The sequence below is a fragment of the Castor canadensis genome, chromosome 2, assembly GCF_047511655.1.
Source record: "Castor canadensis chromosome 2, mCasCan1.hap1v2, whole genome shotgun sequence".
Taxonomy (NCBI): Eukaryota; Metazoa; Chordata; class Mammalia; order Rodentia; family Castoridae; genus Castor; species Castor canadensis.
In genome coordinates, this window is record NC_133387.1 from 30427348 (window position 1) to 30440403 (window position 13056).

General features: G+C 34.2%; 1 protein-coding gene across 1 annotated transcript in view; it reads left to right on the forward strand.

Annotated features, from left to right (window-relative positions):
* Iqub (IQ motif and ubiquitin domain containing) overlaps positions 1-13056 on the forward strand; it is a 77141-nt gene that overhangs the window by 45700 nt on the left and 18385 nt on the right. Inside the window, exons 9-10 of the mRNA XM_074055393.1 lie at positions 4314-4484; positions 8958-9134. Of these exons, the coding sequence (XP_073911494.1) occupies positions 4314-4484; positions 8958-9134 (348 nt within the window). The remainder of the gene's footprint in view (positions 1-4313; positions 4485-8957; positions 9135-13056) is intronic.

Here is a 13056-nt window from a genome sequence, read left to right on the forward strand (position 1 = left end):
AGTAACTTATAGCTAAAAATAGCTTATAATTAATCCCTACAGCTAGATAAGGTCATAGCTCTTTTTGATGTGAAAAATAACAAACAAATCCATAGTACAAATTTTAAGATCTATATTTAGAACCATAACAGATAGGTATTTCAAAAGAAATATTTACTTTCCTATAATTTGGAAATAACTTCAGAGAATACGATTTTATGTTCAAATTCACTGAGTCCAAATACTATGTGGTCTATTGAACCATTATTTAATTTTTAAAATCTTATTATGAAAGTAAAGTTTCTCTGTCTAATGAGTGATATGATTTTTAATTAGTCCAATCAAGGAATAAGCTAAGTTCTTATTCTTAATAAAAAGTCTTTTTAAAGTGTTTTGAAGCATTAAATAGTTTATAATTTTAACACATTAAACTGACTTCCACAGGTTACCAAATATTAAAAATTTACAGGATGATAGAGGTAAAGAAATTCAGGTCAAGAAAAATTTGGATGAAAAATCATCAGCTTGTTTCTAATATATCTTGGGTAGTTTTAGCCAAACTATGTAAAGAGATCATTTGAATTTCTGTAAGAGCTTTCCCCTAGAGTCAAGGCCATTTATTTCTTTGATTCATATACTGCTTCTCACAATCACAAGATTTAGAAATTGCAATTCATATTGCCTGTGTCATCTAAATGCCTTTCCTCCATACTCAGGTAGCCAACAGCTAATGGGATAGAAAAAAAAAATGTATCCACCTCTCTCTGCGCAGTGGTATTGCTATAGATGAACAAAATCCTTTGCCGTATAAAAGAAAAGTCGTTCTCCATACAGTGGCTTTTGGAGGGTGAAGGTTGGCCTCATTTGTGCCCTTGGGGACTTTTGAATTAATTTAGGAGGGAGAAAAAAACCTGCTCTCACAATAACATCATTTCTTCCCTTTTGTGGAGGCCTACTGTTCTCAAGGTTTTTGTTATCTTTCTACCTGCCCTTCCCTGAAACGTGTCTTCCTGCTGTTCTTCTGTTTCTCTGTTCCAGAGTCTGTGCTGTCTCATTTGCTGGCAGCTAAATGGAATTTATTACATTCCTGTTTTCTGAAGCAATTTAAGTACATGATTATTGTATATCTCTTGTTATAGCCAAAGCATTCAAAGAAGAAAAGAAATAGGAGAGAGAAATAAGCAAAGTTGACATTTTTCTGCATCAGAGTAAAAAAGTATCCTAAGGCCTGAAATCAAAGAAGCCTATACATGAAGACCAAGTTATCAGTGTTGGCAGAAATACATCCAAGTATAAAAACTGCTTTACCAAGCAGATTTTTTTTTTATATCTTATCCATGTCATCTCAAGGGAACTAGAACTTCAAATTTAGGATTCTTTGATTTTTATCACTTAGTTCTCTTTAATCTGGACAACTCCTGGTTACTGTTCAGGTTTCATCTCAGATACTGTTTTCTTTCCATGAGTGAAGTTCTTTATAGCAACCCAGAGTTACTTATTTACCTGCAACTGCTAACCACACTCATTCTTTATTTTAATTACTTATTTTCTTACCTTTGCATCAAGATTTGAAAGTTTTTCAAACGAGGAGAGTATTTTATCTACTCAGTGCTTAGTATTCTCCCTAATGTGTAGTAGACACATTAAATATTTGTTGAATGAATGAATGAATGAATGAGAAATATTGGCCCCATGAAACATCCAGAATTACATGAGAAATTTATTTTTTGTAATCGTTGGGAGAAATAGATTTAACAAGCATGAAATAATTATAGAACTATTTGGATCCAAATTTCATTGCCTGAGTTACTGAAGTGAAGGCACTGCATACTTACATGTATTTATGTGTATGGGTGTGTGTGTTTTAAAAGTTTAATAGGATTTTGGGTAGAAGTAATGTTATTGCTTCAAACCATAGTGTTAGAGGCATCTTTACAGAAAGGTAGGGTGTGAATTCAAAATTGAAGGTTGGGAAGGATTTGGATGTAGAAAATATTTGGAAAAGCCCAAGATATTGTTGCATTACACTGTATTCAATAGGGCTAAAATCTTGAAAAGAATGCAGAGTCATTGCATCAACTGAAAAAAAAATACAATAAATCTGATAAAGTAGACATTTTATTAAAAGGTTATTATAAGGATTATTGCAGATGAAATAAGTTACCAGCCTGCAGAGCAAAAGGTATTGTCTACATTTCTATTATAAAGGAAATTATATTTAATGGAGCCACCCTGAGAAAAACTGCATGCAAAGGTTGATACTAGTTAGACTTCAGAATATTACAATAGGAAACTTAGCCTGAGATTGCTTATTCCTTAAAACATTTTAAAAAGAACTTTGAAACAAGTATTATACTTCTTTAACACTCTGAGGCCTACCTGATTTAAGGCTGTATTCATTTTAAAATGGTTGTTTCTAAGGAAAAATAATTAAATAATAAAATATTTTATTATTGCTCTGCTGCCTTTTTACAATCTTCAATCAATTTTTCTTAAGTCTATCAGTCAACTAATTAACAATACATTATTTACATATTCATGAAGGTTGGGAAGGATTTGAATGTAGAAAATATTTGGAAAAGCCCATTTATATACTAATATAAATTAGTCATAAGCTATAGCTTCTCATTTATTGGGTTAAATCTAGAAGTGAGAATCTAAAGTTTCTAATGAGAGTTCCTGGCTCTAAGCAACATTTATTTTGGCTTTGACTAGAATATGTTACCATTATTTTGAAAATGTATCAAATGTAAGAGGTGGCTTTGTGGTTCTCAATGTTATTTGGCTAAGATACAAAGTAAAAATTAAGGTAAACTGATGGATAACTTAGACTTATTCATTAACACTGTTATTCTAAATATAGCCTTATGTGCCCATTTGGTCATTATACATTCCTAATGATTTGTTCCTAAACATAGAGCTTCCATTTAAATTTTAAATTAAATCACACGTTAAGATTTAATTGGTTGCAAGTATGGCATAAACTGTGTTACAAAAATCCCAAACGAACCAACAATTAGCCTACAAAACATCTAGCATTCGAACAGGTAACAATTGTGATCAACACAGTCTTGTCTCTGAAGGATTATACTCAGGGAAAGAAACTGAGCAGCTTTTTACCTTGAAGTAGAAGAACAGATAGTAAATTTTCACTGTGAGTGCATCTTCTTAGTAGGCAGAAACAGAAGCAGTGGCAAACACAGTGGTGCCACCATTAAAGATTATCCTGTGGTCCTAGTGTGTAGAAGACTCATTCCCTCTCCAATCTCTTGTCTATGAATTCTTATCCTGGGAATCCTTGGATGAGCTTCAGGGCAAGTGAACTCCATTTTTACTCCTCAGTTTAGGTGGTGACTAGGCTGGGTGGGGTGGGTTCCAAGTCAGAAGTGAGAATTTTAGCCAGAATCAAGATGGCAGGGACTGTAGTGTTGCTAAGATAGATAAATATAGTTGTTCCTCATATTTGTGAGGGATTGGTTCCAGAACACCCAAGGATACCAAAATTTATAGTTATAGGTTAAGTCCCTTCTATAAAATGGAATAGTACTTGCATCTAACCTATGTACATTCTCCCCTATACTTTAAATTATCTCAGATTACTTGAAAAACATGATGTAATATAAATACTGTGTAGTGTTTTTTTAAAACCATATTTATTTAGGGAATAATGACAAGAAAAAAGAGATAAGGTGTGTATATGTTCAGTATAGATACATTATTTAAAAAATATTTTTCAATCTTTGGTTGGTTGAATCTGAGGGTGCAGAGCTTACTGGTACAGAATGCCAACTGTATAACTTTAGCCAAGGACACCTGTTTAGTGAAGAATTTTGAGCTTGTTATAGACTTATTTTTATTTAAGACCTCCAAACCATAACTTACATAGTCTATTTCTTTAGGTCTAAACACATGGAGATGGTCACAACTGCTCCATTAAAGTTGTCTTCAATTGGCAAGGCATGATCAAGACACATTTACACACACTCAGTATAATTGAGCCATGCAGATAATTCTTTTAAACCTATTAAATGCATGTTTTCTCCCCATGGGGCTAATGAGTAATTCCTTATACCCATCAAACCATTCAACAAACCAATTAGGATGAAATAGTCACAAATTCTGCATCCTTCACAAGTATTTTTCACTTCTATGGACTGAACAGCTTGTTTTCCTTTCTAAAATGTTTTATTTTTTTTTGATCTACAAATTCTTCAGTTAAAATTGTCTAAAGTTTTAGTGAAACTTTTAGTTATAAATGATATTAAACTTTCCACAGAATAAAATTGTTATTTTTAAACTTTAATTAACTATAATTATAAACTATTATTTTCAAGTGTTCATCTCCGAAGATATGGAGAAGACCTGATGGCAAATCAATTGAGATGGATACACAGTTCACCATCAGAGCTAGAGAGCTGAAAAACATCTATAAGTGCATTATGCTGAAAAACATCTCTCAGGATGAAAGGCTGGATATACTCTTGACGCTTAAACACACTGTGAAAGTATGTTAAGTTTCTCTTAGTTTGGAGGTCAAGTTCACTATCAATAATAAGACTATCAAACAAGCAAAATATTTTGCATTAGTTAATTATAAATGTTATTAATATAAATCTGTATCTATATTAATTTTTTAGCAACAGCTGTATTGTCTTGGTAAAATTTGAGAAGGATATGGCTTATGAATTAACATGTACCTAAAAGCTCCTCAAAATATACATTAAGTTGGTTAGTATTTACAAGACCATGTTCTCTAGCACTGCAATAAATGTGTATGCATATATAAGTGTGTGTGTATGATATATAATAAAATGTAAACATGGAATAATTAATATTTAAAGTTTAAAATATATCTTTATGCAATGCATGTGAATATATAGTGTGAGATTAATAATTAACTTGGCTCAATTAAACAGCAATTGTCTATAATTTTGGACAGTTTCCAATGAAAAACTGTTCTTAGCAATTTTAAAGCAGTGCATTTTTATTTTTTTCTCATCCACTATTAATTTTCAGTGTTTTAAACTTAGCTTGTAATGAAAACAAAGTTAGTAGATGTTACAGACCAAGTTTCCTCCAAAACAGCCTGGAGGTAGGGGATTGTGCTCAGGTCACTGGGGAGGACTCTAGGGTCACCACCAGGAGACAGCAGAGGAAGCAGGACTGGAGAAATCCTGCTGCAGTGGGGCCTCAGCAATGGCTTTAGACAGTGTCACCGGGAATCCTGAAGCTGCATAGACCTTTCCGAGTTGTCCTGAAGTGAAGCAAGAGGCAGTATTTTTTACTGGAATACTGCCCTGGAAAAGTCCTGCCACTTTTCCTCAGAGAGCAATTCTCATTCAGGGAGTCAGTTGAGAGCTGTCATTCCAGGATTTCCCAGCAGGGGGAGAGTGAGAGCTTCTGGTCTGGAGTCAGCATTCTCTATACACAGGGCTGCTTGGATCCACTTGCTTCCTTCTTGTCACTTTTGGGAGCTGTTCTGATTTGAATGGGCCCCTTTTTTTTCCTGGAGAAAATTATAAAAGTGAGACTAATGAGAAAAACTACAATCTGTGTTGTAGCCATTGGTTTTAAGGCCACATTGTGTACTTGTTTTTTCCCTCTGCTATCCATTTTAGATTTTTTTTTCACATTGAACTAGTACCTTGATTGATCTGCATGTTCCTTCATTTGGCTTGACTCACATCTTCAGAGCTCTAGAATACAGGTCACTATGCTCATCTGAGGCTACTAGACTTCCATTTGTTGTCAAAATCAGGCACAGATACCCTAAGAAATGCTCAGTACCTGACTGTCAAACATTCTTACCTGTCTCCATTAAGTAGTAACAGCCCCATTGCATTTTGAAGACCAGGGCCAATTACCACGATAAGCACAGTGAGACTTTCCTTGCCCCCAAGTCTCTTGCCAGAGGAGCTAGACCATAGTTATAGCTCAAAGGTTAATAGGACTTTTGCTGTGTCTTCTACTAGAAGCATTTTTCTTTAGGAATTAGGTCCTGCAAAATTGAAGTGCCCAGTATTTCAGGGTGAGGAGACAGAAAATCCCCAAGTAGTAAATGGAGCCTTTTCTACTTCTACCCACTTTGTTCCCAGGGAAGATCAGTTTCAGAGGCTTCCACATTGTTTCCTCATCATATTAGCTCTCACCCTACAGGTCAAGAAATCAAGAGCAAATAAGGCTGTGGCAACTGCCAAGTATTCTATTCCAATGATGTACTCAAGGGCCAAGGAAAGGAATGCTGGATATCTCTATGAACCCAGTCCTGGACCTGGGCCAGGACTCCATTTATTTTTTATTCCTGTGTACCCCTGATTCTCATAAGGTCCTAGGTCTTTATTCCTCCTCCATTGAGTAGTCATTTGATTCAGGATGTCCCTGAGAAGAAAGCATGACCTTGGGTAAGGCAGAAGTAGTTTTTTTTTTTTACCAGATGGTTGCTATTTTCAGCCAAGATAGCTGCTTCAGGGAGGTGCAAGTCTAGAGAGCTCTCACTTATTATAACATGCAGCAAGTAGACAGTGTCAGTCCTGTATGGGTGTGGAGGAATCTGAGCAGCATATCACAGTTCGCTGTAAGAAATTCCTAAAGGGGAAAATTCCGGTATCATCAGAACCAGTAGGGTTCTTACATTTTGTGGCTCAAGTTGAAAATGAATTGAAAATAATATTGGGTATGTATCATTGTCAATATGAGTAAATTAAGTGGACTCTGAATTCTTGAAGAGAAGACACTTGATATCTTCTTTCTTCAGTTTATGACACAGATATCAATTGATTTTGAATTATCATCTCTTTTTAATTCACTAAAGTTTATACATAAGTCAGCTTTGGTCATCGGTATAACCAAATTGCCAGACCATGTAGGTGTAGATATCTTAATGATAATCAGTGGTTCACTGTAACAACTGAAAAAATATCAGTCATATTTAGGTCCATACAAAGTGAGTCACAATATTACAAACATGAGAATTTCACAAGCATAACTCATAAATGCTTCATATGGGTTCTTTTCCCTCTAACTACAAAGGACTCTCATTCTGTTGAGAAGAAACAGGACCAAGACACAAAGCTCTCAAGACACATTAGATGGAGTAAATGGATCTTATGCGAGACAAGTTTCCATAGGTATCTTGCATCTCTGCCTGTCTCAAAAGCCAAACATTGACTGCTTTTGTTCTGGACTGCCTTTTCAAAGATGTTTGTGTTGTAAACAACCCTGACAGATAAACTTAGTTAGATAGAGAGGAAAAAGCAATAGCTCCAGAGGGCAATAAATAGACCAGATTGGCTAAAAGGAGAGTGCAGGTAAGGAATGCAGCAAAAATCTTCCTGCTTGACATAAATAGAACAAGTACCTATTAATTAAAAAGGCTAAAGTTTAATTCAAAAGACAATTTATACACATTAATGTGTTTAAGCTAAAAAATTCATGTGTACTTTCACTTAATATTTTGATAGAAGATTAGGTATTTAAACATGACTCAAATCTGACTCCATTTATGATGACACAATTTTAAATAAGCTTTTTAATAATTTCTAAAAATCAACTTTATCATTTGTAAAATTAATTACTTTGAGAATATGTGTTTGTATATACATATCTGTATGTATATCCATATATATATACATATAATCTATCAGTGCCTCACAAATAGGGGCCCCGAATAATAGGCATTATTTTGATGATTGTTTTGATGACAATTACTAATACAGACCAGTGAATCTTAAGCCTGAATACACATAGAATCATCTAGTGAGCTTGAGAGAAAGAGAGATATCATAAATGAATATACAAAAATAAATGAGAATAAGGTCTAGGCTCCATTTCAGAACAGTTAAATTAGACCCTTGAGTGTGAGGGGAATATTAAGATCTCCCCCAGGTCCTTGTAAAATGCATCCAGGGTGAAGGACCTCAATCAATACAGACTCTTGTACTAGCATTACCAAATATGTATTAAGAGGTATGAAAAAGCATTATTTTACAGTCACTGACTTTACCTTCATTCAAACTGCATTATCTAGGTCTTCCCTGAGCAGTTGGAGGAACTTGACTTCTGTTTTACTACTTATAAATATAGCCTTAATACCTTAACTCCTACCTGCACTTTCTCATTCAACCACATTCATCACTTTACTAAAAATTATTGGCAACTATAACAAACATGCAGAAAAATACTTAAGTATATAGGTTAGCAAATGTTAAATAGGGCATTGCCAACATATCCTGTGTGCCCCTTCCTCATCTCTGTCCCCCTTTTTTCTCTTGGAAATAACCACCATACTGACTTCCATGGCAGTCATTTACTTGATTTTTCTTCATAGTTTTAACACCTCTGTGTAACTTTATAAATGATATTCTTATTTTTGAATTTTATTTAATGAAACTGTACTGTATTATTTTCTTCCTTGCTTATTTTGTCTAAAATTACTTTGGAAGATTTAAGCATGTTACAGTATATTACTACAGCTGATTAGTTCCATAAATTGTATAATAGTCCAATGAAGAATAAGCTATCATTTATTTATGTAGTCAATTTATTTATGGATATTTGGGTGTTTCTAATTTTTGGCTACTGTAAACAATAGCTCTACATGCACATTTCTCTAAAGCACATAGGAGTGAAGTTGCTAGTTCATAGGAGTTATGCATTATCAACTCTATTATTAGGCAGTGCTAAATTTTCTCCAAATTAATTGTACCAATTTATACTCCTATCAGCATCATTTCATTTCTCTTGGAATGTAGCTTCTGGTTGGTTTGGGTAGAAAATTTGAAAACAGATAGTGATTTTTTAAATTCTGTGTTAAGAGCTGGGCAGAGTTGCACATGTCTGTAATCCCAGAATTTGGGAGTTTGAGGCAGGAGGATCTTGAGTTTAAGGCCAGTCGGAGCTACCTGGTGAGACCCTGTCTCATAAAGTCAAACAAGAAAAACAACAAACTTGTATGCTGAGTACTTTTTTGTTTTATATAGGAACATGAATGTAAACTGACCCAGGAAATCTTAGAATTGATCGACAGAGAAGTTGACCTTCTGATGAGAGGAGTCAAACCTGAAAACCTTGAAGGACTCAGAAAAAGAATTGCAACTCTCTTTTTTCATTACATCAAAACACCTCTGTTTAATCCTGAAGTTGCGAGACACCTCAAGGTACTCTTTGTTTTTTTTCTATTTGATTTTCAGAATACTAAGGTGTGATACATTAAATTGAAGGGTATTCAAATTTTGCTTTAACATTCTGCTTGGAGTTTATGTGGAAGACCATCTTACTGGCAAAATCTCCTTTGAATGATTACTGTGTTCACAAACTAAACTTACTCTTTAACCTCTTCTGTGTTTCTGTTTCCAATCTTGAATTCATTCCAACTAACTGAACCTATGTTCCAGCTATATACTGCATTGTGTTGACTGCATTGTGATCTCTCATAGCTCATGCTTGGCACATACTGTTTTTTCCACCTAGAATTCTATCCTCTATTTCACTCAGCCAATTCCCATTTATTTTGAAAGACTCAACCCTCATGTCCTCTCCTTTATGAGGCCTCAGAAAGAGTAAAGCTTTTCATTTTTGAGATTGTATATCATACATTATCAATCTTCCTTATAATATTTACTATATAGTCACAATTATTAGTGAGAAGATCCACATAGATATCTTGAGAGAACTCCAAATGGAACTTGTATTTGAATTAAACCACTTTCTCCATCTCCAACATGTTTAGACTGCTCCCCAGCGGTCTCTAAGCTTTTGCTCTCTAAAACTAAGTCAAGTGCTTCATCGGTTTCCTACCATGTAAAGCTACTTAAAATGCATTTACGAAATTGGGAGGGAGTTGCTAAAGAATTAGAAATAGAGGGGTATTTTTGTGGCACTGGGGAATGAACTCAGCGTCTTGTACTTGCTAAGCAAGTGCTCTACCATTTGAGCCACTCACCTCAGTCCTAAATAATCTTTTAATAATTATTTTTAGAGTTATAATTTTAGAAACTGACTAAACTTATTTAGCCTTTTTGATAACATAAAGCATCAATATATAGAGAATAAGATAAATGGCTTAATTTTAGTTATTTTTAATTGATTTTAAAAACCTAATTGTATTGCTAAAATGATATTAAATTATAACAAAAGTCCAAGATAAAAGTTGCCCATCTATTGTTTCAATGTTTCATTTGTCCAAGCAAACTTCTAGCCATTCTCTATAGACTTATTCAATTTATACATATTTGTTGCAGTATAATAGAGATATATTCTATACCTTTATATAATATTGTAATAGTTACTGAATTCAAAGTGTTCTCCAAAGGCTCATGTTTTGAAGGCTTGGTCCCCATATGGTGGTGTTAGTGAGAGTTGACTGGATCATGAGGATGGGCTGGTTGGAGGAAGTAGGTCACCTGTGCTTGTCTTTGAGGGCTTTATTTAGCCCTGGCCCCTTACTGTCTGTCTCTCTGCTTCCTGACTGCCATGAAGTAAGCAGCTTTGCTCCACCATGTGTACTCTGCCATGATGTTTGGTCTTGCCTCAGGGTTAAAGCAATGGGATCAGGTAACCGCAGACTGCTTTCTCTGAAATAGTGAGCCAAAATAAGTTCTTCCTCCCTTTAGTGATTTTCTTAGGTACTTTGTCATAGTGACAAAACAAAACTAACACAATTATTTAATTTTTTATTCATTTTTGGAATTTCCCTTGATAAATTTCACTTTTTGATGAATTTTACCAAATGCTTAGTCATATAATTAACAACACAATCATGATAAAAGTCAGTCCTATCACTCCGTAGAATTCCCTCAAGCTTCTACTTTACAGCTTTTCTGTGACACCCAACTTTTGGCAAACACTGATTTTTGTTTTATTTCTGTAGTTTTATTTATTCTGAATGTCATAAATGGAATAGTAGTATCATGGAATTATATGTAGTCTTTTGAATCTTACTTCTTTCAATTAGCATATTGAATTTGAGATTCATTCATGTTTTGAGTGTGTCCTGTAGTTTGTTGTTACAGCTGAGCAAACTTATTGCTGGAATATACAAGAGTTTTATTGTCACTATTTAACAATAGTCATAGGAAGTTTGAGTTATTTAGAGTTTGGCGATTTTATAAATGAAGTCATGATAAACACTTGATTATGAGTTTTGGAGTAAATTGATTGGTTGTGGCTAAATACCAAAGAAATGTCATTGTCGAACCACATGGTAGATATATATTTACTTTATAAGAGACTGCTAAACTTTTATCCAAATTAGTACCAGGTTGCATATACAATATAAGGGAGTTCCTTTGTACCCTTGTTGGCATGTGGTATTATCAGTTTTTAATTTAGGAAATTCTAGCAAGGCGTGTAGTGGTGTAACATAATATTTCAATGTTTATTTTCCTAATAACGAATACTATTGAGCATCTTTCCATATACTTTTAGGTCATACATGTATCTTTTTGGTGAAGTGTCAGCAAATACCTTTTGCCACTTGCTCTTTTTATTGGTTGGGTTCTTTATTTTCTCATTATTACATTTTGAGAATTTTGTATGTAGTCTACACATGAATTCTTTGTCAGAAATGTGATATGAAAATATTTTCTCTCACTCTGTGGTTTTTCTTCATTCTCTTAATCATATCTTTAACAGAGCAGAAGATTTTGATTTTGACACAGTCCAATTTATCTGTCTTTAAAATACCTCATGCTTTTAGTTTTGCATTTAAGAATTCTTTGCCTAACTTGAAGGCCCAAGAATTTTCTTTTGTGTTTCATCCTAGACTTTTGTCATTTTAATTTTTAAAACTAGGCCTATGACCATTCTGAGTTATTTTTATAAGATACAAATGATTATTCAGGGCTATTTTCTTGTTTGGTTTTAGAAATTGTTTCAATATGTCTTTTTAAAAGATAATTATTCACTGAATTGTCTTGGCACCTTTGTCAAATAAAATTGATTACTTTCTTCTACTTCTGGCCAAGATGGACTACTTGGAGTTATGCACCTGCCTGAAGTAAAAAAATTAGAAACAATGGTGTTGAAAACAGCAGACATCAGGTAATGGAAACAAATGAAATAAGCCTACAGTTGTCCCATCTCGCTGCCTTGAAAGAGTGCCTGTGCTATACTGCAAGGAGAGAGAACAGGAAAAGTCCAGAGGATTTCTTGAGCTGAAGACATAAAGAAAGACTCTTATTCTGTGGGGCCTACACAGCTGAAGTTTGTAGGATGTAGGGTTGGGAATGAGTGAATTATGCAGAAAACAACTCTGGAGATTAGCAGTATCCCTTTTACATGTTCATATGAGTTCTGATCAGTACATGAATGTGAAGAAACTGGCCAAGGCCAGAAAAAGAACCACCTTAAAGAATAAATGATAACAAGATGTAAAGTGCCTGTTCTCCAGACAGACTGAAAAACAAGTTTTCCTGCGAGAAACTTGAGGTTATTCTTGTCTATGTGTTTTCCTTCCCTGGGTACCTTTAAACTTTTCTGTCATTACTGGGTTAGAATGATGTGATTATGATGTGCCTTGATATTGTTTTCTTTATGATTTTGTGCTTGTAATCTCACTGAGTTTCTTGGATTTATAGGGTTATTTGCTCTCAGCAAATTTGGAATAACGTTGACCATTATTTACACAAAAATGTTTTCTGTACCTTTTCACTCTTCTCTATTTTGACACTGACTAGGCATATATTGAGCTGCTTGAACTTGCACCACTGCTTAATGGTGCTCTTTTCTATTTTCTAAATTTTTCTTTCTTAATGTGCTTCATCTTGGATAGTTTCTATTGCCTTCTAGTTCAGTGATCTTTTCTTCTGGAGTGCTTCTAATCTTCTGTTAATTCAACCCAATATGTTTTTTATCTTACATTTTTCTTCTCTAGAAGTTAAATAAAAATCTCCATGCTTTAACTTAACATTTGAACATATGGAATAGTCTTTTTTTTTTGTGGTAGTACTGGGGTTTGAACTCAGGGCTTTATGCTTGCTGCCACTTGAGCCATTCCACAAGCCCTGGAATAGTTTTAATAACTGATTAAAGGTCCTCATCTGCTACCTCTAGCTCCTCTGTCAGTTTTAGGCCAATTTC